The 26,633-nt window shown below is 39.6% G+C and overlaps 1 protein-coding gene across 1 annotated transcript in view; it reads left to right on the top strand.

The window, feature by feature from the left end:
- UST (uronyl-2-sulfotransferase) overlaps positions 1-26,633 on the top strand; it is a gene marked incomplete at its 5' end in the record, with an annotated part of 99,103 nt that overhangs the window by 31,638 nt on the left and 40,832 nt on the right. The window contains one exon of the mRNA XM_010581932.1: positions 8,615-8,768. Coding sequence (XP_010580234.1) covers positions 8,615-8,768 — 154 coding nt within the window. The remainder of the gene's footprint in view (positions 1-8,614; positions 8,769-26,633) is intronic.

Below are 26,633 nucleotides of genomic sequence, written 5' to 3'. Positions count from 1 at the left end.
TCAGTTTTGTGTTTTTTTCATGCAGAAGTAGCTCTAAAAATTGCAGTTTAACACAGCAATTTGACATTACAGCATTCCCTGTTCTTGGGCTCTGTAAAATGTGTCTGTAGCCAACAAACAAAAAGGAGGTAAATCATGAAGAATTAACTTGACTAGATGTCATGCAAATAAGCTGCATGTTTGAAAGCAGGAGCGTGCTCTGTGCTGACAGCGTGGTGTCTGAAAGCCTTGCATGTTAGTTAGTTGATCATTTGTAAGGGTTGGGTGATACATTTACAATTTTTTATGGCAAATATCTCACTTTGCCATGACTTAACCTATGTATGTGTCTTTGGTCCACTGATTTGGAAATAGAATTTCACTTTTAAATTTTTTATAGACTGGTAAGAGGTCGGTAAAACCAAGGTGATTCTGTGGTGCTGTTTTCATTGACTTAAGATGAGTCATGGGATATTTGTCACAACACTTAGATTTATTAATAACGTTAGGATTCTTGTTTCTCCCTTTCTCTGGAACAAGTAATACATGCCTGTTATGTGTTTTAACCGTGCTCTACTACCTTTGAAAATAGTGTGCTGGGCAAATGTGTGGAGCTGACGTAACAAGATGCTGAACGTCCATGACCCTGTGAATGCAATCTCAGGTAAACTATGTATGAACGGCAGTAGTTCAGTCAGCTCCCACTGATTCCGTACAGCTCAGCTGTGCCAGGGATTGGGCTCTTTGAACGCCTCCTCGAATCAACATCTTGAAACAATGATTGCAGCCTAACGTTAGCTACTAAAGTAGTTTCATGTTGTGGATTTTTTTTCTCCTTTAAAAAAATCATCCACACCTAGGAAATGTCATTAAAAATACGGTAACAAAAAAATCATTACCCTCTGGGTAAGCTCTTAAAAGTAGGGAAATGTCAGCTAAACTTACGTGCACGGCCTTAACACTGTGTCTTTATGTGTGTTCATTATAATCTATACTTTTTGCTAACACATCATGAAACACTTTCTACCATCATGTGAGGTCTACCTTGTAAAGTACACATTTCATGAATGGCCACATGGTGCTGTAATCCCTCCTACATCTTTTTTCCTTTTTTATACTACATTTTTTTAATGATGTGAGTGTGTAATGATTTTTTTTAACTGTGACTTGATGGAAGGCTAAGCACAAATTTAACATGCAGTTTGACCTTTGTATGGTCTGAGGGTTTTTTTCAGGTTTATTTTTTTAAACAACGTTGCTCTATGGTGAGTTTTTCCACAGATTTTAAGATTATCTGATTTAAAATTTATTTCCCTAGATTTTCTGTGTTCTTTGCATAATAGACTTTTTAGCTTTCATTCAGCTGGTAATACGATATTCTCAGAATGGAGGTGGTTGCTTGAAATTTAGTTACTGAAGGTGGGATCAGGCATAACAGCTAAATTATGCCTTTTTTACTGTTGTTTGATTTCTGTGCTCATGTTCACACTGTAGATTATATTACCAGTTCAGGAGTAACTTAATTTAAGAAAGATGTTGATTACTCCAAAAGAGAATAAAGAGAATGATCAGAGATAAAAAATTGACCTGTGAGGAAAGATTGAAAGGGCAGAGAAAGAAAAAAAAAATAGAGAAGACTGGGAAAGAGGGGACTGTGATAACACTTTTGAATTTTATATTGAAAAGTTTCTGCAGAGGTAAAAGGACTATATGGTTCCTTATGAGTATTGATAGCAGAAGTGGTGGTGTTAAATTGCATCAACAGAGTTCTAGATCAGACGTTTAGGAAAAGGCTTGAACAACAAGGACAGTGAAGCAACAGAGTAGACTGTACTTGAGGAGTTTGGAGCTGGTAGTGGCAGTTACATAGCTGATCCTGCCTTCAAGCAAAAAGATGGATTGTGGCAGTCCCAAGTAATTTCCAGTCTTTCTTATCCTTGCGTAATGCACAATACAGGGTATTTAGGTTTGAACCTAAGCTTTCATCTTTCAGGAAGGAAATTTAAGTCTTCATTCAAAAATCACCAGTACTAGAAAATCTGCTGCCCTTGGTAAATTCTTCCAATACTGAATTGTTCTCTCGGATTATAAATAGTGAGTTATTTTTCCTCTTAGTTTTTCTGAGAAATCCAATTGACTCCTTCTCCTTGGATCTCAGAGTACATTTGCCCACTATGTAAAGACTCCTTTTATCAAATTTTTCCCCTTTGTAAGCTTTCATGTGTAATTTCTTACACTCCGTCGTGCAGTCACCTCTCAGCCTTCTCTGTATTTTTTTCTCTTCTCATTTTCTTTTCAAGCTGAAGGTTTTCAGTTTTTTGACATTTTTCAATTGCAAGGCATTTTTTTCATCCTTCTTGTGACTCTGCAGTGAACTTTGTGCATGCTTTGCTTAAAATGGACTCTGTTAGTGGTCACATTGGTGCTGTGCCAAGTCTTTGCTCCTCTCTGCTCCTGCTTTTGCTTCTCAGAAAAAGGGAAACTAGGATTATTCTGGCCTGTAAGGTCTCACATGCTGCTGATAATCTGTTGAGGCGTGCAAGTCCTTCCCAGAACTGCTCCTTCCCTGTGGGTGTCCTCTGCTTCTGGTTCTAGATGCTTTGGGTTTTATTTGCCGTACTACAGTGCATGATGTTTGCTTATGTCTTGCTTGCCCCATGGCTCACTTGGCTCTTTATCAGCAAACTGCTCCCTTCATTATTCTCTCCTTTTGCAACTTTGTTATCTGAAAATGTTATCAGTAGTTTTGCACTTATCTTCTGAATCACAAATTATCGTGTTAAACTGTGTAGATTCAAAGCCTCAAGCATGATGATATCCACAGCTTGCTCTATGTGATGGTGATTACGTAGAATTTCACACCTGGGACAGGGTAGCCATGTTTTCAATTTCAGTTACATTGATTTTTGTATTCTATACATTGTATACACGATACATACTGCCCAGTTACAGTAATTTTTTTATTATACCCAGTTCACTGTATTTCAGTTTCCATATAGACATTCTTAGCATTATCTTGAGTAGTTCTCTGTGACAGCCATTTCCACAGGACAACTGGAATCACCTATGACACTCCTGATAATGTATTCATACGAGAAGTTGAATATGCAGTACCGAGTACATTGCAACATCCTTTGCATTATAAAGCTTCCTAAAAAGTTGAGTCCTGAGATTTTATGTGAACATAACTACCTCAGCCAAATCTGTGGTCTCATCCAATTTTGAAGATGTATCTTTTCTACACACCACGTTTGTTGATTTAATACTTTCCAAAGAGCTGTATCAGCTGTTCTGCTATTTGCTGGAAATTTATTGTAATAATTTGTAATTAGTTTTTCTCTTACTCTATATAATGTGCAACATTTGCATCTCTGAATTAGAATGAAATGTTAATCAGAGGTCCAGAGAGATCCTGAGCCAGACCTTTGGAAGTCTTGAATGCAAGGTATCTGGAATTAAGTGATTTTAAATAATGCAGTTTGACTATAACTGCTGTTAGTGCTTTGTGGGGAATTAGTGTTTTCTCTCCTACTTGTTTCCAGCTGTAACTTTGCATTACATAAATGAAAACACAATTAGTATTTCCTTCTCAAGTGTTGCCTTTACTTGACTTGGGGATGCTATACAGACCCAAGCAGGATTTGTATCAGTGTTGGCGCTGTTCATTATAAATTTACGTAATAAACTACTTTGATATCCTGAGCATAATGAAAAAACCCTTATTGTTTAGCTTGCATGAATGTAAAAGATTGACAGCAATACAACATAAAATATTCTGGGAGACTTAAAGGGTAGTGAAATAGAGAAATACAAGGCTTTATAGTGTAATCTTTTAGCCATTTGCTCGTCTGAGGCAGTTTACTAAGGAATTCCCAGAGGACTTGGTTGTGATTTTTACAATGACATTACTCAGCCACGTTACTTCAGAAGCTGAGATTTCTACCATTGAAATCACAGCTCCAGAAAGGGTCTGGAATGAATGGAGTGTGCCAGTTTGCACTATTTTACTGCTAACCTTGAACCACTGGGCAGTTTGGATCCCCACACAGACCTCCCATTCAAGGCCAGGCCAGCCAAGGATCCAGTTTTGAAATTAAAAGATTAATCTCAACTCACTTTCCTTTTTTTCCCTCCTAATTCCAAAGAAAAGCTTGGAAACATGACCACAGCGTAGGGTGGAGGCACAAAAGCTGGAAGCGAGGCACTACAGACAAAACCAAGAAGATAAACTCCTTGATTTTGGAGGCTGGCAATACCATGTAGTCCCAGGCAGGTGGTACCTCAGCCCGCTCCTCTGGGAATCTTTGCAGCTCACCCTTGAGAAGGCTCATTGGAGCATCCCGGAGGTGCCTGGTGCCTCATGTGCAGAAGAGGGTTGCTTTGCACAAGAGCATGCTAATACAAGATGTTACAATAACTTTTCATTTCAAGATACCTTTTTCAGAAGATAGATTTTGATGTAACTGCATCTTAGTGAAGTCCTAAAGAGGTGAAAGTTGTATCTTAGTGCTTTTACGTAACTGCCCCGTGAAGCTGTGCTGCAGAGCAGGTGATGGAGCTGTAACATAATTGATGAGTAAAGCTTGCTGGGCAGTTGTGGTCTCCATGTGTGATTCTCAGTTGTATGAAGCTGTAAAAGGAAATCGTGTTTCTAAGTACACAATAGGCCTGTCCCTATTACTATTAGGTGACTGTCAGTTCTTGTTTGCTTCAGTTATATTGAATTTCTACCAACCAACTCATTTGTTTAAGGGGAGACGTTTTACATTAAAAGAGTAAGAGGCAGCCAAAGTTCTTACAGAGAACAGGGTGGGAGTCTTTCTCGAGGAGTGTGGTTTGCCTGCAGGGATGAAGAAGCCTGCTTCTGCTTGTGCAAAGAGTTTTGTGCTGAACGGAAATGCAGCGGCCTCCTGAAGTGAAATGAAAAATAGTAGGAGCTGAGAGATCCTCCATTTTAAAGCCAAGCAAATAATTTTGGTTGAATTTTTAAAATTCTTTTATTTCTTTTTTAAACTCATCTTATAAGGGGTTTGTAAATGGTTTTGAGCAAAGATTTTGCTCATGTAAATAATAAAATTGGAATTCATCAGAGACATTTTTCTAAGGGGCAGACTTGCAATATCTGGCATACTTCTCAGGCCTTTTTTTTTTTGTTTTTTGCTTTTATTAAAAAAGGGGTGGAGGAATATGTTATTAATGAACCTAAGATTGAAGCCTGCAAATATTCTAGTTATTTTGGTGAGGACTCCAAAAATATACCTGTCACAACAGAGCAGTTAAAACTAATAGGATGTAATAGTATATACTAAATAAATCAGGAGAAGTTAAGTACAGGAAGAGCACTGCAGAGGATCAGTGTACACATTTTCAGTGCTCTGCTGGCGTTGTGGTGTCCTGGTCCACTCTACCCAGTTGCAATGATGTGATGGTGGGCATGGTAATGATCAGGTCCCTTCATCATGCAGTATCCAATCTTGATCCCACTCAGGGAAGGTAAGCCTTCTGCTCAGGCGCAGAAAAATATGATTGTGTCCCTTTTTGAATCCTTCATAATAGGTATTTGAGTATAAATAAAGTGATGTATAATGAGAGCACAGTATGTTGTTGTTTGCAAGAGCACTTTCATGTGGGTGGTGTTAATTTGAAAAGTTTCACTCTGGAGAGCTAAGTAATATTTAGTATCTTGTGATTGATAGGTACCTAAAAATATGGAGAACATACTTGAACAAATGGAGCATTGATCTGCCCTTTTTTTTTTTCTCTAAATAGCTTAAGGTTATTGATTTTTTTTTTTAACCAGTAGGATTTTTTATGCCATGCCAGTGATGCTTAGCTTCCATAAAAGAGTCTCAGTACAGACCATAGAAACAAATGGTTGGAATTTGAAGTATTATAAACTATGTTTAAAAAAAAAAATGCAGATTTGAATAAGAGCCAGAACAGACTTAATTTTTCTAAAAATTCCCTGCTTGTAGCCTGGTGGAGCAACTGCAGCTGGGTGTATACCAGGCTGGTTACAGTGTGCAGAAAATCAGAAATCTGGGCTGTCCTGTGTTTTGGGGGGGCACAGTCTACATTTCAGAAATGAGAAGTTCCTCTGTAGCTCTTTGTGAAGGAGTGACCTCCCATCTCAGCCGTCCTGTTGGGATGAACAAGCTTGCATGTGCCTCTTCTCTCAGAGCTGTTGGTACTGAGTTTACAGTTCATGTGTTCAGGGACATGACCTTACCAGCAAAAGAACGGGCTCTGACGCTTTGGTGGGTTGGTTATGCAATCTGACCCCTCCTTTTACTTCAGAAAAGACAATATGTGTTGAATATTTCTATCTAGACAACTAATAGCTGCCTGCTTTTGATTTTTCTCTCTTCTGAGGAGCCTTTAGGCTTAGTGTCCTCTACAAAACCCAGGGCAGGGTAGCCCTGCTCTCTTGCTTCTCTGAATCTTGTAACCTTTCTGTCTCTGTCTTAAGACAGCTTGCTGCTGACATCGCTCCTTACTGTCTTCATTGCTTCCCCTTTTCTTTGCTCTTCTCCACTCCCTTCTGCCTTTAGATTATTGCTGATCTGCATCAAGCAGCAGGAAGATAACGTGTTCAGTAATTTAGGTGCAACCTATTCTTGCCAGCAACCTCACTTGAAAAATGTAGTTTTCACGGCTACCAGCCATGGCATTCACCAAAAGCTTTCTATTTGAATAAATATTGTCAAAGCTTTATGCCCTCATCGTTCTAAGGTATTTGCAGGAATACTTTTTTTTAATGTAGGTTTTATTTTTGTATGAAGACAAAAAGCAGCAAAGACAAGCTCAGAGAAGAATTCAGGGTACTGAACTGAGGATGCTTCCCTTGCACACCCATGTCCAAACTGGCTATGCACTAATCAGGAAGCAAGGAGCATCTGCCTTCTTAATTGGAGTGTTTCAAAGTTTTATGCTGTCTGTGCAATTTCAAATTATGGCAGTGATCCTGCAACACTGAGGTCAGTGAAATTACTGATATGCATAGTTATTCATGAGACAAGCCCTTGCAGACTGTATTTAAGTGGTCTGGGGAATCACACAGAATAAAAATCAAGTTGAAACTGTATGGGATTTTTCTCTTATCTTTTACTAGAATTCGTATTTTTAAACAATTTTGCTGACTCTTTAATATTTATGAGGAGCCCTGATCTTTTATTATACATATTCAATTATTCATCTAACTTAACAGATGACGAGAAGCTGAGAGGGTTTTTTTTAATCTAAAGGGTGTCTTCAGTTTTCTCTCTTCTTATATTTTACATTTTAAAAGAAAATATATAAATTGTGACTCAGAAAATCATCAGAACAGCATTTAAATACTTAAATATGGCTATGTCCTCAAGCTCCCAAAAATAAAGTGTAAGCTCATGCCTAAGTAAGAATTGTTCTCCTAAATTAGGGAAAAAGAAGGGAGAAATATAATTCATGTTCTTAGATCAGGCAAATTCCAAGTTGAATTTATCCTATGAACTTCTCAATCCAAAAAGGCTTTAGTTTGTTCTTTATCTCCCAGCATTTGTAGTCCATCAGTGTTCCATAGCATCAATGTCCGTTCTTCAGTTTTGACCATGGGAGAGTGTAAGCAACTTTCCTTTCTTTCTTCCAGTTAGGCCTGTTCTCCTGATGCTGTGTATCGACATAAAATATGCAGTCAGTATTTTAACACTGTGAAAATACAGTATTATCACAGACCTTCTCAAGCTCCCTTTTTCTCCTTTCCTCTTTTTTTGTATACCACCTATTAAACTGAAGATGTTTGTCATTAACTACCAGGAGGAGGCATGAGTTTATCTTCTCATCTCTAAATTGCAGGTACCTATGCAGCATTTTGCTTTTGTGCAGAGCCTCATCACAGCTGGTTTTACTCTTTCCTTTTCCTTGGACTTGCATGTACTTGAAATTGATACTTAATTTCTTTTTTGAAGCAGGAATTTTCATATTGACTTTTAAAAAAAATCTTCATGAAGTGTGTAGTACAAGGATAAGGCGTTGCATAACCATGAAATAACCTCAAATCCAGCCGGTGGTGCAGGCTGGGGGTGAGGGAAGGAAGATCTGCACAAGTTCCAGCAAATATAAAGATGGAAATACCATGCATATCTGTCATTTCATCCAAAGGAAGCCTTTTGAAATAAGCTTGAATGTTGCAAAATCCTTTGCACATTACTACACTTACTGTACAGGTGAAGGTGAGCCAAGGCTGCCTTATAGCAGTTAGTGTTAGGTGGTGCCTGGTCTGCGATGATTTCCCAGATGGGAAACGTTGAGAAGAAGAAATGCTCATTCTTGGATTCAGCTGCAGAAGGTTCTTCATCTGAAAGCAGCAAGGAGAAAACTCAGGAAGCAAAACTATTGACACAGTGGAAAAAATGGTCTTAAACTGTTTGTAGTACACATGGAGCTTAATGTGATACCATATTTACCATTCATCCTTAAGAGAACTTACATGCTTTTACAAAGTTTTGGTAACTAGTTGTAAGCTTTTTGGTTTCATTCCTAACTTTGTAAAAGCTCTGAACCTCTGTAGGGAGTAATTTGAAAACATTCAGATGAAAGATGGATACCTGTGCCTGTGTGGAAACATCTGATAAGATTCACCCATTTTTTTTCCTACCAGGTTTGGAGGAGACCAGCCGGTGTACATCAATATCATTAGAGATCCTGTCAATCGGTTTTTATCCAATTATTTTTTTCGACGTTTTGGAGACTGGAGAGGAGAACAGAATCACATGATCCGTACCCCCAGCATGAGGCAGGAGGAAAGATACCTGGTATGTTTAAATAAAAGGCTCTGATTACCAATTTCGCAGATCGTCACACAATGTTGATGTTCAAACTGTGTGCTTGAAAAGTGGGAGACTGAGGCATCTTCCATCTTGCATTTTTTCATCTGTCTTTGTCTTGCCTGCTACTTAGTTTGGTCAGCTTTAGTGTGTAGAGTGTTGCTGATGGATTCAGTGATCCAGTTTGATCTTGCATAAGCTGACAGCAAGTCCCAGACTGCTACCGTTGAATTATGGTCCTTTCACTGAGTTGGATTTGCACTGTATAGTGGTTAGGCATAATAATTCTGCCTATATTTATCACTGTGAATATTCAGACAGATTTTTAGGTTGAAACTATGTCTGTAACTGTGCAGCCTCAGAGGAAAATTGGGAAACAGAGCAATTCAGTGAGCCCAAGCCTCTAACATTCTTGCTGGTAAGTTGTGCGTAGTGTTCTTTATGCCAGGGCTCTGATCACAATTCTTGGTTTGGTTTTGTTGCCTTTTTTGTATTAAGAAGGTGGCAATAATGCTGGATAAGCTGTTCATAATAAGTTCTAATTTTGTGCAACTGCTGAACTGTCATAATGCCTGTCAGTCTTTGTCACAGACCAAGGTGCCATGACAGTAGGTGTTCTACAAATGCTGAATGAGAAACACAGAAGCTGGGGAGGTGGTCAGTTTGTTTGATACTGATCTCTGTGCATGCACACTGACACCTCCCTAAGAAGACAAAATGGTGGAATTAGTTCTTACCCTCTCTATAATGGAGATCCAGTTTGATTTGACTCAGCCTTCAGCCACACTTGAACCTGCAGAGGGTTCAATGACACAGCGTGACAGGACAGCTTGGTGGTCTGCTGTGAGATGTTGCAGGCCAGACGTAAGGTCAAAACAAGAGAAGGCTGTGGGTTTTGGAGAACAAAGAGGATGTTTCGATGATGTTTTGGAGCAGCAGTAGAGTACAAGACGTGGCACAGGTGAGCCATAGACAACACGGCTCTGAATGACTGCCACGCAACACGTTTCGGTCCTAGCTGAGGTCACATGAATCCAAGGAGGGCTGAGGTTTTTTCTGTGTGTCAGGGCTATGTTGATGTCTTTTGAGCTTTGCTACTGTTGTTTGCCATGCAAAGCCCTGTGAACAGGTAAGCTTATAAATTATGAATAATTGAAGGGGGGGTGGGTTATCAGTGTAATTGTGTGTAGCTTTAAACTTTAATGACATCTGCTATACAGATATGAACTCATTTCAATAGTGTTGCAAAGGGTTTCTCGTTTGCTATATGTCTAGAGATACCAAAGAGGTCCCTGCATCAGCTGTGCAGGTTTTGACCTCCTGGTGTGCAGAGTTGGAAGGCAGTCCCAACAGCTTTGCATGCTGTGTGCTGTGTGCATGGACTTCGGTTTCCTTGTCTCTGAATGGGACGGGGGGGTTGCAGAAATGCGTGCAGGGTGGGTTTTCTACTACATTATTATTTTGTTAGCACTGTCATGGTTTCTTTTTTGAAAATCTTAAAAATGAGCGGTACAGTCTGTACTTTGCTCTGAGTGCCTCTGCTTCTCACTTGAAGTGGAACATGCAGTGGTTGGCACGTCTCGTGACTGACTGATGCTGTAAAAGCTGGTGTTAATTCAGTACCGCCTGTGCAGTTTAAAATGCGATATGTACAGCCACTGAAATTTTACTTCAAGCGGAACTGAAATGAATAGATCTAATTCCTGTCGGTTGTGTTGGTTTGAAAGCCAATAGAAAGAAATCACCTTGCATTTTCATTTTCATTGGGGTGTTCTTTAAGAAATTAATTATTTATATGCACACGGACATATGTGTACATACACAGATCAGTACAAAAACTATAATGAAAAGGAAATAAAAAGAGGCCATCTGAGGTCAGTAGTCATTTTGTTCAAAAGGCAGTTTGCCAATCTGAGACACTATCAGCATCCTTTATAAAAACTATTTTTGCTTTTTTCATTTTGATCTTCTCTGTCTGTAATTCAGTGTTAGAATCCTGGAAATGTTTTTGGAATCTGTTCTCCATCCCTCCTTGGCAGACATTGGCTGTCACTTGCACTACTCAAAGAGGGCAGTTGCTACTGTCACAGTAATGTATAGGCCACCCACCAGTGAAGTTCGTTTTAACAAAAGCCACTCACTCATTCCGCATGTTAAGCATTTTTAAGACTTGTGCTATCCAACCACATAATATACTGCATGACTGCATTTTAATTTTTTCCTCAGTAGTGCAAGGAGATCTGCTGGCATATTTTTTAAAACTCAGGTAATGGATTTTGTGGAATGGTAGCTTCGGAAGTCTGCTAAATCAATTGCCTGATCTAGCTGTGAAGAAAGTAAGCAGCTGGTTTTACCTCTGAGCATGAGCCAGTGCAGCCCTTTAGCACAGGACTGATGGCTGGCCTGATTGCTGACCTCATACCTTCTGCAATTCTTCCCTAATTTTTTTTTTCCTTTTTTTTTTTTTAACTGAAGACTTACCATAAAGCATTGCTTTTTTACAGGGGACTATTTGAAGGATAAGCTTAGATTTAGCATATTAAATAGTTTCTATATTGATAACAGTATTAAACCCAAGTCATTTGAGATGAGGTGTGCCTGACTGTGAGCAGATACGTGAAAGTGGGGGGAGGATACGAGAAGCTTTTACTTTCCTTCTTCCATCATGCCTCAAATCAACAACTAGGCAAATACAAAACTGCTGATTGCTCCACAACGTTGAGCTTATTGCTGAAGAGCCTGAGAAGCCTTCTGTTGACAGCAGTTACAGACTTACAAAATGGACTGGAGAAGCTCTCAATGTAACTCCTCTGTTTTACCAGGAGAGACAGGTTTGCCTGCGGAAAGATGTACATCTTTTCAAACTGGGGTATTAGGGGCTAATTGTGCTTTTCTCAACCATGGTGTTCCTGGCTTCCCATCTCTCGAAAGGTGTTGTGGGCAACTGGGAATCTTTCCAGGACATCCTGGCATCTTGGTCAATAGCTGCCAACACTGGCCTTCTCCCTTGAAGAGCTGAGGCCAGCATACATTTTCTCTCAAACTGCATTGTGAAAGTGTGGGAGCTCAGCATCTCTATAAAGCCGGCTCTTAAGGGAGGAAAAGCATTTTAAGATCAGGTTTTGTTTCTGATGAACACCTGCTTGGCTATTGGGCTGTGATATCATTAATGGAGGCATTCCCTCCCCTCAATTCTGATCCTTAAGAAAAAAAGGGGGTCAGGGGAAAAAAAAAAAAGCCACAACCTTGAAGTCTTGTAATACCTTGGGTGCTGGTTTTTTGACTTTGAAAATCTGAACTGCTGACATTGCAAAGATCAGAAACAGAAATTGCCACTGTTCACTGATCATTTTAAATTTTCTCTGAATAGAGCTTCAGGCTTTGACTCTGTTCCAGAGAAAACAACCATTCATTCAGGAGTCAGATAAATTATTTTGAACGTTTCGGTAGATGTCTGTGTTTACCAAAATTTAATTGAAAGCCAGGATAGAAAACAAGTCCTTTATTCATGAGTCAGATACGGCAGAGGCAGCTGCTGCAATGTGAGACTTTCCATCCAGATCAGCCAGCTCCTTGCCCTGACCTGGTGCTTTCTCTGCTAGAGTGAGTTACTGTCAGTCATCTACAGAGATCACTTCCAAGCTTCCCCAAAATAAATAGTGGCAACGTGTTAGTGTGGAATATGGCAGAGAGGTAACGGTCTGAAATGGTGGTGAGCACCTCAGGTCAAGTCTCAAACACGCTTATGCAAGAGCTGCCCTAACTTATGGTCCTGTAAGATGAGATAAATTCACAAAAATTAATTTAAATCCATGATAATGAATGTGTTTCAGGTTGAACTAGAGTTCTTAGAGTAAATACACCTCAATAAAGCAAGCAGCCCCTTATCAGGGCAGCTGTGAGTGCTGCTAGTAACAAGCAAAAGAAAAATACGGAACCAGATGATTTAGTTTAAGGCTTGAAGCTGCAGAAGGTAGGAAGCACTCCTGATAAAGAGAGGGACTACAATAAATATTGAAAGCTTTGTATTAAAATTGTCCTTTCCAGAAGGTTTGTTAGTAATTACCTAGTATTTATTACAAGTGCAGCATGAGACATCAAATATAAAAGGTATGTATGGGGTTTTTATCTTTCCTTAATACTTGCTAAACTTTAATCTAAGACGGCTAAGGCTGAATGAGCCTGTGAAGTGGTGTGGGCTGTGTATTGTTGCCTGAATTGCAAATTTGGGAAGTCTGGTTATATGCAATTCTGATCTCTGCTAGGCTCACAAATAGCATGGCTCCTAACTCACTGAAGTATAAGATCTAAACATCTTTGAGCTAATTTGTTGGAAGAGAGAGGTTTTGTATAAAAAAGATCGTTCAGTAAATTAAGAACTTGTCACCTTCCTATAGGACGTTTCAGATTTTCGTTATAGTTAGTAGTTAAGTTTGCAGCACATCTCTGTCAGGCTCAGCATAGTCTTTCAACTTCATCTCTGAAAATACATATGCTTTTGTCAGCTAAAAATAAAAATATTCTAACAATATTCAGCTTCAGTTATGCTAAAGATTACTCATGCAAGTAATCCCATAAAGGAGAAACTGTCTTTTTGTCATTTAAATTAGATGTTAAAATATTTGTAAAAAGTGTGTTAGGATTACTGCAAAGGAGGGAAGTAAAATTCAAAGGACATCAGGGAACTTTCAAGTCAAATTTCTTATAATAGGGACCTCTCCTGTGACAAAGATTGGCTTTTCTTGCTAAATATTTAAACTAATGTTGTTTAGGTTATTTCATAAAGTTGAAACAAAATTAGAGAAAAAGCTGAACGGTTGAACTCCATAGAACAATGCTTTGTATTCCTGAATTTTGAGAATTTCCTTTTATGACTACATTGTTTTTCATTAAGATAAGCATATTCGCTAAATACATTTAACCAATTTTATTATTTACATCCCCAAATTTCTATCTACAATGAAAAATATTCTTTTACCAATTGCACTCGTTTTCTGACAGCAGCTAGCTGTCTTAGTTCCTGTCTTTATCTGGATAATAGGAATATTTAACCATGGCCAATTGTATTGTGAATTGGCATCAGTAATAACACACTGAGCTTTCTCCTTCATGACTTTAGATATGTTTCTTGAAGCTTTTCAGTCTGCCATGTATATGGCCTCCAGGAGAGACCATGATATGGAGCCTGTGCCTCCACTCCCTGACTGTCACTCTGATGAATGTGTTTCTGTATCAAAAAAGGCAGTGGGAGAGTTGCCTGCCTGCAGGTTTTGGGGGGGGGGGGGGAGCAGGGGCAGGGAGTAGAGTGTTCATTTCTATATGGGATATTTCTGCTGAGGACCTCACAAGGGGCTACACGTGTCCATTGATTGAACCTTGGAACTTTTAGGGTGGGTCTGGTGAACTTGGTTAACATTGTTTAGATTGGAAATCTGAGGCATGCAGAGGTTAAAATGATTTGCCTACATCTGTGCAGTGCATACCAGATATTAGGGAGTTAAGTATAGAAATAAAAAAGTACATTTTTCAGTTACTGGCTGCTGAGCTGTAGTTAAGAGACTAAACCTTTTATGCACCCTTAGTGTTTTCCCTAAGTTACCCCCATACGTGCAGTACTCATTTTGCTCCCTGTGTTCTGTCTCAGTGCTGAGATGCTTTCAGCTGGTCACTGGATGTCCCACAAGGTGTCCTGAGCTGCAGCGCAGCTTTGCAGCTGTAGATCTGGTTTGAGGATCACACAGTAGCATCAATCTCTGCGGCTGGGACTGGGCTGCCGGGAGGGCATGGCTGAAGCGCAGGCACCTGTCAGCTGACCCAATTAGAACAGTTTGCTGCTTCTTCCCTCTAATGAGTGCTTTTAATAGTCTCCAGCTGTTTCCTTTTACTGCATTAACTCTTCACAGCAAAATTTCTGGCCTGTTTTTGTAACTCTTCATCTGCTCTGCATGCTCTAAAGCACCATCTTTCCCTTAGATTCTCCCATTTTGTTTTAATAATTCATTGAACCACAAAGTTAATGATAATCCAGACCTCAGCTGGAGGAGGGACTGATTAAACAACTTATAAAATGTAATATTAAAGGAAATGTTTTCACAACTGACATTTACTTTTCAGTGATTTTAATTTACAAACCAATATTTTTTAATGTTCCCCTGTGGAGTTTGCATTCCAAACATTGCAGCATTATACAATTATACGAGAGCAAGAAAATGTGACTTCCTAATCTGTTTTCATTTACTAGTCTGAGTCAACTGCACATAAAAAATAAGCAATATACCATTGGTTAAGATTGCAGCACTAAAATCTTTCATGTAATTCATAATACATACTTACCTTAATAGAAAAAGATAAAAAGATCTGGATTTTATTAATATCATGCTTTTATTTTAATGATACCATTCTGTATTGCATTCCTTTTTGTAGAGGGAGGATACAGGATAACCACAATATTTTGCTTCAGAATGTAAACGTGAGGTATTTTTTCATGCAATGTTGTACTGGTCTGAAAATTTCTGGCTGTTGTAAAAGTTAAGAAACTACAGGAGAAACCAGAAGTCAAGTAGCAAAAGAGTCCCAAGCACTAAGTACCCACAATCTTATTTAAACTTATTACAAGGTCTTAGTACCACCAATGAGCAGTATATGGTATTTAGGACATTCATATATATAGTATTTTATGGTTTTTTTATTTAAGGACCTAGCTGTATTAAGCTGAGAATGATGAATCTTCATTTTTATGGTGATTTTGCCAAGTTTGTTATTTGCGCCTTTCTCAGCATGAATACAAGGATAGCTCTTGATGTTCTCTTTTGTGTTCTTTGGGGAGTTTTATGTGTTGTGGTAGCCTGGGGAACTAGTTTTCTCCAGCTTCTCTGTAGGAAGCTATTGTTTGTAGAGTGGAAAATCCCAAACGCAGAACAGAGTCTACTATATTGATGCTGGCCTTCTAAGGCCATATAAGAGAAGAGGGTATGTCCATGTTACAGTTTGGGGAGATATATTTTGAAGATTGGAACAAGAACAGAAAGGAGCATTCTTGTGTAGCCCAGGGATAACAGCCAGCCTTGCCTTCAGCAAAGGTGGGAAAGAGGTTTGGGTGGAGGATTATCCTTATTTCATATAGAAGATGATGGGTTCTCAGCAGACTGTTACCATTCAGGAATGAGATCTTGTGTTTGTGGTGGATGGTTCTACCATAGCTTCAGCTCAGTTCTCAGTAGCAGTCAAAAAAAGGCAAATCAAAAGGAACAGAGAACAAAGGACCTCATTGTGTATAAATCTGTAGTGTGGCTGCATTTGACTTCCTGTATTTGACATTTGTGACCTCCCGTTCCCTAAATGGGTTTGGAAGAACTGGAAAATACTCAGAAATGGGTAGGAGCAATGAGGAAAGGATGGAATAATTTCCATACAGTAATGACAAAGATTAGGACTCTTCAGATGAGGAAGAAGTACAACAAGGGAAAGGATATGAGAAGACAAATTTGCAGGAGGCATGGAAAAGTCGCAGCAAGGATGATTGCTTGTGGGCTGTTTCAGTGTGAGACCTAGAAGATCCCAAATGGAATGGGCAGTTGCCAGATCCAGGAAAGAGCAGAGAGATGTGAAGATCTGGACAACATATAATTAAGCTGTGGAAGTCCTTGCTGGACATTGTTGTGGATAACAGTTTAAATGTATTCAAAAAAGAAACATTTTAGGAAACATTTCTTTGGAGAGTAGGTGGTCAAACACTGGAACAGGCTTCCTAGAGAGGTGGTCGATGCCCCAAGCCTGTCAGTGTTTATTTAAGAGGCATTTGGGCAATGCCCTTAATAACATGCTTTAACTTTTGGTCAGCCCTGAATTGGTCAGGCAGCTGGACTAGAGATTCTTGTAGGTCCCTTCCAAATGAAATATTGTATTCTACTCTATTCTGTTCTGTTTAAAAAGAGTAAATATGTAGACCTCAAGGGCTATTAATTACCAAAGTAAAATCTCTTCATCAGAAAAATCTGATAAGTATGTAGCTGGAGCCTCGGGGGTACCCAGGAAAAGGGTCCTGTGCATATGGTAGATGTTCCTCATAGCCCATGCTGGTTTTCTGAAATTAGTGGCTGCTCTGGGTAACTCAAAAGCAAACTTTGTAATTACATGCTTGCAAATGAATTCTACTACTAGGTGATTTATATAAGTTACCATTATGGTCACCTCCAGCTGAATGTATTGTATCTTGACTTTAAAACAATTGAGTGTTCTTGGGTTTATGCCATAGTAGCTAAGGTTTTGTTGTCTTACAGCTCTGCTGATCAAATGAATTTTTGTAATTTCCGAACTGACGCTGAAGCTCCTAATTGTTAACACTGTCATGACTACTCTCAAATTTATCTTAAAAAGCTAAGATACAAATACATTTAAAGTATGAAGTGCATCCACAAGTTTACATTATGCACAGCTAATGGTAAAGGTACCAAAACAGAAGATGAGAAAATCCTGAAGATAGTGGGTTTAAACATTTTTTTTCAGTGCATGCTTTCCAGAAAATAGAAGTCTCTTGGTTTTGATGTGCAGTAGTTTCAGTATAGATGAGTTTCAGGTGTTTTGATAATTTTTTGTAAGTCTCAATTTAAGTATTTGCATTTTCAGTTCTCATTTATTTTGTTAATGTGAAAGCAACAGGAAGACACATCTACGGAGACACTTAAATGGTTCCCAGTAAGTGATGACTTAATGATAATTAGCTGGCGAGTAACCATTGCAGGAGAATGGAAACAAGAGAATCTGTGTGTGATGTGAATGTTACCTTCAGTGCGTAGTCCAACATGTGCATTGTGAAGCTGGAGAATAGTCTTTAGTAGTCATAACATAAAACTAACTATTGATTGGTATTTTGTCTAAAGTTGGAATAGAATGATGTTTAGAACTGCAGTGTTTTATCATCCAGAAGAAAAGAATGCTTCCAATTTCCATTTCTGTTAGTATAAATTTTAAAATTAATCTTTTTAAAGTTACATTTTATACATGGCCTAAATAATAGAGATGGGGCATTGACCAGCAAATAGTCTGTTTTAAAAATATGACGTAATGATATATGTGTGTGTGCATGCATTCAGAAGTCTGACTTTTTGAAATGTTTAGTATTGTGTTCATGTTTAATTAAAAAATGTTTTGAAGTCTTGTCTAATGAAATCATGGTATCCTTCCCTAGAAAACCCTGCTAGATACCCTCCTAAGTACCGTTCTTGCTAGGAGTAGACCTGTTCCCTTTTTTTGGTTGCTTTATGCTCTAACCACCTTAAATGAAAACTGTTTTATTGGCAGTGTGATGGGGAGGGAAACTGCAGAACCTTTCAGTCCTCATGATAGAGGAAGGGCAGAGAGAGGCAGCCCTCCCCTTACTGCCAATATATTGAAGGTGTTCAGGCTGTGGCATGATAATGTAATTTCAAGCAGTCAGATATTCACTTCACTCTGTAGGTGTCAAAACCTGCAGGAACTGACAACCCGTGAGAATAAAACTGAATTTGTTAGCCCATTTTATTCCTTGTCTGTCATTCTCCTCCCTCTTTCCTTTTTGTGGTTCATACATAAGTTTTCTGGCTGTCAGCACTACCAGTGAAGTGAAATAAACTGAAATCCTGATCTCTAAAACTTATTAGCTAAAGCAAAACTGAAGCTCTGAGGTGGTGGGTAGCAGGGAGAATTCAGGGTGGTGGGGTTAGGGGAACCACCTGCCCGTGGCATGCAGCTGTCGTGGTGAGGGATAGCCCTGTTTTTATAAAAGTATCCGAGGCTGTCCTGGGCTTTAGGTGTTTGTCGTCAACAAAATATTTTCCTATTGTGTAATTTTTTGGTGGTGGTGTCGACTCTTCTGTTGATTGCAGAGTGACTGGGTCACACTTGTGAATTCTGTATTTTTAAGACTCTGAAGTAGTTTATGTTGAAAGCACATGGAAGCGGAGATGACATGTTGCAGAAAAAAGGGACATTCAGTGCCCAGGTGTACTCAAGACTTAGTTTATCCTAGTTCTTCTGAAGTCTCTAGGGTTTAGTCTAGGCTACAGAGTAAAATCTTGTGCCTTGTCCTGGTCCCAGCTCGCACGGACTGTGGGGCCAGTTGGAGCACAGGGTGCTCCTTTCTGGTCAGCACCCAAGCTCACATCCCTGGAGCCGGGGCGCACATGGGGTGCCTGAATGTCTCATGGGACACAGCTGGGATGCACGTACACGCTGGGGGCGGCGGGGGGGGGGGCGCTTCCCAGCCAGCCCACCGGGCAGAGCCTGCTGAGCCTCCACAGCTTCTTGCCTTGGTGCCTTCCCCAGACGCTGCAGGTGTCTGGTGCTGAAGGATCACTGCTGAGGTTTCTTTCAGATGCTAAAGCTGATATATTGTTGTCTGCCCAGGCAGAATAAATAAAACTACTACTGCCTGTGACCAATGGGTCTTCTGCTGGGGCAACCCCTATCCAGTACTGTCCATTTGGACATTGTCAGACCAAGGCTTTAAGGTTTGGCTTCTCAATAAAGAACAGCCTGGAGCGCCACGGAAAAGATGCCAGCCCTGCTCAGTTTGACAGTGTAATCTTTCAAGTTAGGACATCATGTGAGCTTAGGACCGAGAAGAACAAGAAGGAGCTGGAGGAGTGGATAGAGAAGAGGAAGAGAAGGAGAAGAGAAGAGGAGGAGCTGCTGGTGGGAATGAGAGGAGGTCTCAAATGCATGTCCTCAGTGCAGGGATCGCAATGTTTTCCAGGATGGTGTTCCTGTTTGTTCAGGTCTTTTTAGTTAAATGGAGAAAGGGACAAAAAAAAGAAAGGCTACTTGAATTAAAAGGACTAACGTCAACAATCACAGCAGGAATGTTTGATTCAACGATAAAAATCCTATCATGTGAGATTTGAGGGCATCCATAGCCGCTGTTCAGACTCACTTGTCCTCTCAGAGAAACGATTCCTATTTTAGACCCACAGTCTTTACCCTGAGTATCACACTGGAAACTGTCAGGACAGGGAGTATTTCCCTGTGCACAGCACACCTCCCCGTGCACCGCTGTGATCAGTCCTCTCTGTCTCTCATGAGTAGAGAAGGGCAGGCATGGGTTTCTCTGCAGTGTCAAGTATCAGCATCCTCCTTTGTTGAATGAAGCCTATGTAGTGTTAGTGGTAAGTAAACGTAATAAAGATTATTTAAGCTGTAAGGGCCTTGCATTCACAACATTGTGAACACAAGGCATTGCATGCTGAGTAGAGTCTCTCTTTTCATTTAAGAATAAAATTGACTATAATCCTTGACTGACTAACCACATGCAGATAAAGGAAAGAACCCTTTTGTACAGTAGTGAAACTGAAGCACAGAGGTGTGAATTTAGTTTTTGTTTCTGCCTCATTACAGAATTAACAGATCTGAACTGGGGAATAATCTTCCCAAAAAACAGGTGCTGGCTGTTTAGTCTTGCTGTTTCAGTATGCTCCTGTGATATAGAAATGTGCATTTGTGTTTCTACAAAGCAACAACCAAATGCCATAGGTTTGTGTTGGCAACTGGATTGGGATGTTGTTCTCTCCAGTTGCTTGGCTCTGCCTGGCAAGTAGCTGGTGTGCTTTCCCACAGGAGTGCTCTTCAGGTGTCGGATATGCCAGAAATCAGATTTTCCATCTTGGCATAAAGGGTATTGCTACAGATGTTCTTTTTCTTTTTTTTTTTTTCCTTAGAGATTTTTTTTTTTCTTGCAAGAGTGTAATTTGTGTGATGAGGTTATCAGTGTACTAATAGCTTCAGTTAAATGACTTTTTTTAGTATGGAGGCTCCAGACTCATATTAGGTGTCCTCCGTTCTCATTTTTTTCCTGAAGGGATATGAAAGGATGAGGGACTTCAGACAATGAGACGACGGATTGGCTTCATTGCCAAACTGATAAGCAATTGCAATCAAAAGAGCAGTTGGCAAGTTTTGCTGCTTCATGCAGTAGCTTTGGGAAGACTAGTGGCTTCTGTGCCCTGAGATGAGGACAGATTCAAACCACGTGCTCTAAAGCATCTTGGCACCTTAATGAAATGGAAACCCAGTGGAAATAACCCAAGCGTCTGAGGGATACTGATGGTCACAGGGAGTCTTTCAGAAAGCTATGCACACCCTGATTCCTTCAGCTTTTTGTGGTGGATTTTACTTGAATTCAAAAGAAGAAATAAAACCAGTTTTTCATAACTTGGTGAGATGATGTTGCCAGAAGAAAACGTGAGGGAACAGACTGTGACAAATTGCAAACCTGTATTTGTTGACATTGAGTTGGGGTTTGGGGCATTTGGCCATTGTTTCCTTACAGTGGGTCAAGTGAGGAAGGGTGTTGCTGCCAGAACTCTTTTTTTTTTTTTTTTTTTTTTTTTTTTGTTTTGTTTAAAATTCCACCTTATTTAAAGGAAGAAATGAGAGAAAACAAGAAACAGACATCAGCTGTTTCAAATGCACTCCCCCCCTCCCCCGCCTTTAAGATGACTTTTTAAAGTCGCATAACCTTATTAAAAAATACATGCATCCCTCACCAGTAGGCTGATGATATTGTATGGTCGTGAGCTGTCATGGGGGTGGAGAGGGCCTGTCTTGAATGAAAAAGTAATTCCATCTTTCAGAATAAGCAGTAGACTTTCAGTGTCAGTTGAGAAAATACATTGCCCATGAACAAGGTAGGGAAATTCTCCTTTGAAGTAAAAGCAGTGTTCACTTTTTCTGATTTTTATTCTAAGCGTTCTTTTCTTTTTTTTTCTTGTTGACTAGTATTTTCAAAGCTTTTCTCTCCCTTGTAACTATAGTTGCTTTACATAAAATCAAAACCAAAACACCAAAAAAACCTCAACAAAGGGTGTTTAGCTGCTTATTTGTTGTTCTGGACTCTGGAAAATGGACTGCCATTGTTTCAGCAAAGCTGCCTACTGCTTAGTGAATTATTGAAACACAGTCTAGTCAGGTTACCTTGAACACAACCTTTTCCTATGAACTCTGATCCAAGCAAAGCCAGCCACTATTCATAACTGAGCTTGTCAAGAGTAATTTCCTTTTTCTTGGGGAAAAATCCACTAACCAGTGGCAAATAGGAAACTTTCCATGGTGAATATTGATTGCTAAATGAGATAATTTTTTTTAGAAATTAATTTTCTGTTCTCTTTAAAAAGAAAAACCAAAACTAAAGTGCTCATCAGTGGTTGAAGGAAAAAAACAAAAATTTCTTCAGAACGTAATCCAAAGAGATGATGTTTTTGATAAACAGGAAATTTAAAAGCAGATTTTACACTTTTCCCCTCCTTCTAGCAAGGTTATTAACTTCTATGATTTTATAATTGATCTTTTTGATGCCATAGCACCTGAGATGAGGGGATTGAGAGATTCTGGGTTTCCGTGGGGGGAGGGAGGCATGCGTTTGTTTTGCATAGTTGTAGAAAAGAACTTCAGCACATGACTCAAGGTTCAAAAAATAAAAAAGAGGCAAATAGAAACATTAATTATGCCTCTGAACCTTGCAATTTTAGGAGTTTTTAAACACTTGGAGTTGTCAATACAGTGATAGTCTTATCAAACTGAAAAGTGGAATCAATATGTTTGTTCCATTTTGTGAGTGCTATTCAGAATGGCAGTGCTATGAATGATGCAAAGTAGTAGTAATTTTCCAGAAAAGCATTAGAGCTTTTCAGCTGGGGGAAGACTATAACTAGGGAAATTGGACAGGGGCAACAGAGCAGAAACCACCCCTAGCTGCAACAGCAGGGAAGCCACATGCAGCAGCAGTGTGGTTTTTCTTCTCTGCAGTTCCTTTTGCGTTTCAGCCCTGAGAGATGGAGAGATTCAAAGTCAGTCGATGCTGGGCAGAAGGCTGATAAGAAAGCAGAATTAGTACACAATTCTCAGTTCTAGCTCTTTTAGGCTAGAAGCTCTTCTAACACTTCTAGGCTTGTGGTAAAGTGCCACCACAAATGTGGTAGGTCAGGGGGACATAAAAGACATTTAGACCTTGCTGCTATGAGGAAGACGGTTATTTGTGTCTTAAAAGTCAGTATAGTGTTTTTAAGATTTATCATCTAACTTAAAAAAATGGGCAAAACCAAAGAAATCTATAACCTGTACTGTATGATGATCATCATATATTTTCTCTTTTTTAATGGAGAGGTCAGCAGCAGGTTTCTTTTTCTTTTCTGCTAGGCAGTGTACTTGATGTGACTGGATTATTTCAGGTGCACATCACAAGCTGTTGGACACAGTCCCTCTCCCTTTAGCATCAGTGAAAGGGAATTGTATCACTGGAATTCACAAAAGCAGATAGTCTAAGCTATAACTGAGCAGTATGTTGAAATACAACTTTTAAGATGCCTCAGCTAGCTGGTGTTCATTTTCTTTAGTGAAATTTTTGCTACATCTGCAGATGAGAGAGGCTTAATAATTAAAAGAAATACTGCTTTTGTGAAGCTTGCAGTAATTTTTTATTGTGGCATATCTTCCCTTCTTCATGTATATACTCTTTTATTTGAGGATTTATATTGAAGAAAGTAAGCATTTTCCTCCCTAATTCTTGTCACGTGAAGTTCTGTAAAAAAACGTGCAAAGGGAATGATCTCTCGTGTTTGTTTTTCCTCTGTCATGATGGGATATATGAGAGCAATAATATTTAATGCTCATTGCCAATGAAATAAATTTCCTTTTGATTCATGGATTGCTTCTTTCTGATGACATGTTTAACATTCAGAACACTAATACTTGTTTTAATAAGCCTCTCAAACTTTCGTATTGGTAAAACTATTTTTTGTGGACCTCTACTAAAAAGCGTATTGCTAGCTCCAAGATGTTGTGGCATTCGTAGAACTTAAATGTGTTTCTGTTACTGTATGCGTTTTTGAGGTGTGGGCTAAAATCTGCTGAGCATAAGTTCTGTGCATGCAGTCAAGCTTTAAAGGAATGAGAACGTTTGACCTGGGAAAGAAAACATGAGAAAAATGTGAACTACAGAAATGTCTTGTTATTAAAATAGGCTTTCCTGTATTGTAGCAACGAAACAATATTTTGAAACATTGAAATCCTGTGATATCTCTGCAGATGACATTGTGTCATGTGTAAAGGTGTGAACTTTCTGCCTTAAACCCTTCTTGAGACATGAGCACCATCCAGCCCAAGATGGTGGGGAAGACAGTACAAGCTGTGGACAGGCGAAAGGGTTGCTTCCCCTCCAGTGTCCTCTTGCCTTCCGATGTTCTTCAGCTTACCAGTGTCCTGAGCCAGACATTGCTTCCATATCTGTGTTTAGTAGCCCTTGATAGACCTTTCTTCTATGAATATATCTTTTTTATTTTCTTTTTTTTATCATGCTTTTGGGATTATTTTTTTAAACCCTGTTACACCTTTGTCATCCAGAGTATCCTATTGCAAGGACCGATGCATTTACCAGCACTGAATTTTTTCCAGCATTTTTTTGCCTAATCAGCATTATAGGGTCCTTCTATAACTTCTTGAGGTCAGATTTCTTATCTGCTCTCATTAATATTCCCTGAAAAATTTGCTACTTCACTGTTAACCCTTCTTTGTTATGCACAAGAGATGTCTCAGCACAGATGCTGTGCGACCCTACTCAGTGTCTCATTTGACTTCAGAAAACTAGCCATTTTATTCCTGTCCTTAGCTTCCTATCCTTTATCAGCCTCTCCTATATTTCCGCCCACCCCCCCCAAGAATTTAGGAACACAGGACTGCATTTATCACATCCTTAGTGACTGAATCAAAGACCTGTTGGAAGTTGGAGAGGCCCAGCTTTCTTTGATGATGATTCTTCCCCTTGCTGGTTGTGTTCTTCATTACAGAGTCATCTAACACTAGCTGGTTCTGGCAGTCTTCTGTTCATTTTATCCATTTTTCCCTAAAGTGTCTTTGACTGTCACTTCAGTTCGAGATGCTTTTTTTTCCTGACTTACATGCTCTCTAGAGGGACCGTTTCTGTATGTGAAAGCATCCCAGATCTCCTGTCGTATTTTTTGTGACATGATTGTCCATTCTGAGCAATCTGTAATGCATATCACTGCTTAGTTGTGAGCAGGACTTGCTCTCAATACAGGACACGCTGAGTCTTAGTATTATAACGTGCTTGGCTGGACAAGCGAGGCTTTTAACATTAAGAGTGGTGTATTAGAGAGGTGATGATCTGCAGTGTTACACTATTATTTCCTCTGTATCTTCTCCAGTTTGGTTTTTAAAAAAATGTGTAGCAGAAATAGTTTCTGGGATCCAGCATTTCAAGTCAAACGGAAGATGCTGGGTTCGAGGAGCCAGGGACATGAAATTATTTCTTAATTCCCTCCATGGCGCTCTCTTGTTCAGATGAGAACATACATAGGCACCAGCAGGGTCTTCTCTGCTTTTCTTGGAGCTGAAAAAGCCTAGGTTAAAAACTGTTCTGGTTTAGGACTTCTAAGAAATTGAAGAGAGTCCAGAAGACAGTCTTAAAAAGCAACTACTGTAGGGAAATGTAAGTCTTCAGACGAGTAAAAATGTGCTATGAAAAGATGCCCTGCAGTTACTCCTTGTGTTCACCAAGATTAAGACAAAAAGGAGTTTCCTTAAATTACATTAAGGTATTTTCGTATCAGATGCTAGTAAAGGTTTTATGACAATAGCAGCAGTAAAGCACTACTACGAATTAGAGTGGATATGAATATTTTTATGAACAGATTGGACAAATGGCAACCCTGGTTTAGATAAACTTGGTACTCCCTTAGCAAAGGATGGACTAAAATGCTTCTCGATGCCCTGGGTCTTCTGTAGCAGCCTTTCTCGCCAGAACGGGCAGCAGCCGTGGCTGCGCTGCACCACCAGGGATGGTGAGACCACCCTGCCAGGAGAACCCTCACCCACCAGCTGCATCTCTGTCCACTTCCAGCCCGCTGACCTCAGCCTCGTAGTCCGCTCCAGGCTGAGGCTGTCATCTGTCGGAGAATAACTTTATCTGTGCTCCAGAGCTACCTTTTGTGAGCATAAATCGCTGGAAGTTGCCTGTTGACTCGCTGCTTTTCTCACAGGCATCTCTTAGCTAGGGTACAGCAGCACTGCATCACGGAGGGCTGAGAAATCCTTGAGGTGGGGGGTATTTCCTGCTCAGCGTTTGCAGAATTGAATATATGCCATCCCTAATTGACTTTATTAAGGGTCATCAACCGAGCAGACTAATTTTCCAGGTTCTTTTATGAAAAGGTGTTAGTAAACAGAATTAACAGATGCACTGTCTCCCTGCTGTTAGTTGCCACTGGGATTCATTCTTGATTGCAGCATAATGGTCTGTATTTTTGGTCTTCCCTGGATCTGTGCCCTCTGTAACAGGATGGTTATTTAATGCTTATACACTTCTTCCAGCTGGCAGGCACTCTCCCTTTTTTTGGCATCATTTCTTTCTATTTTTTTCATATATTTTCCATACTAAGATGGTTTGAGGTGAAAAATACAAAAGTGATGGTAAAGAAAGATAGGAGAAGGTGCCTACTTAACAACTATGAAGTGTTTGCGTTCTAATTGGTCTAATATGATTTCTGATAACAGAGAGAAATATATCCACCTACCTATTTCTTTGATGTGGTACATCATTATAAGTTAGAAAATTGGGATCTGCAAATGTGCTTAATGTTTGTCACATCTAAATAGTAGCATTGTGGGCATAGTTCATCACCTCTGCTATGTTAATGCCAGCAAAATTTTGTATATGAATGAACAATTTATGCCTGCACTAAATGAAAATGTCGACGGTTAGCAGAAGACACTGTTTTGTTAGCCGCTGCTTCACTTGCTAAGATGCCAGGAAGAAGAGCTGAATACATTGTTGGCAGAAAAGCCAGGCAAATTAGCCCAGCCAAAAGA

This window comes from Haliaeetus leucocephalus, unplaced genomic scaffold (genome assembly GCF_000737465.1).
Source record: "Haliaeetus leucocephalus isolate CR32 unplaced genomic scaffold, Haliaeetus_leucocephalus-4.0 Scaffold819, whole genome shotgun sequence".
In the NCBI taxonomy this organism is placed as follows: domain Eukaryota; kingdom Metazoa; phylum Chordata; class Aves; order Accipitriformes; family Accipitridae; genus Haliaeetus; species Haliaeetus leucocephalus.
Note: the sequence above shows the minus strand (reverse complement) of the source record. Positions and strands in the feature narration are given on the sequence as shown.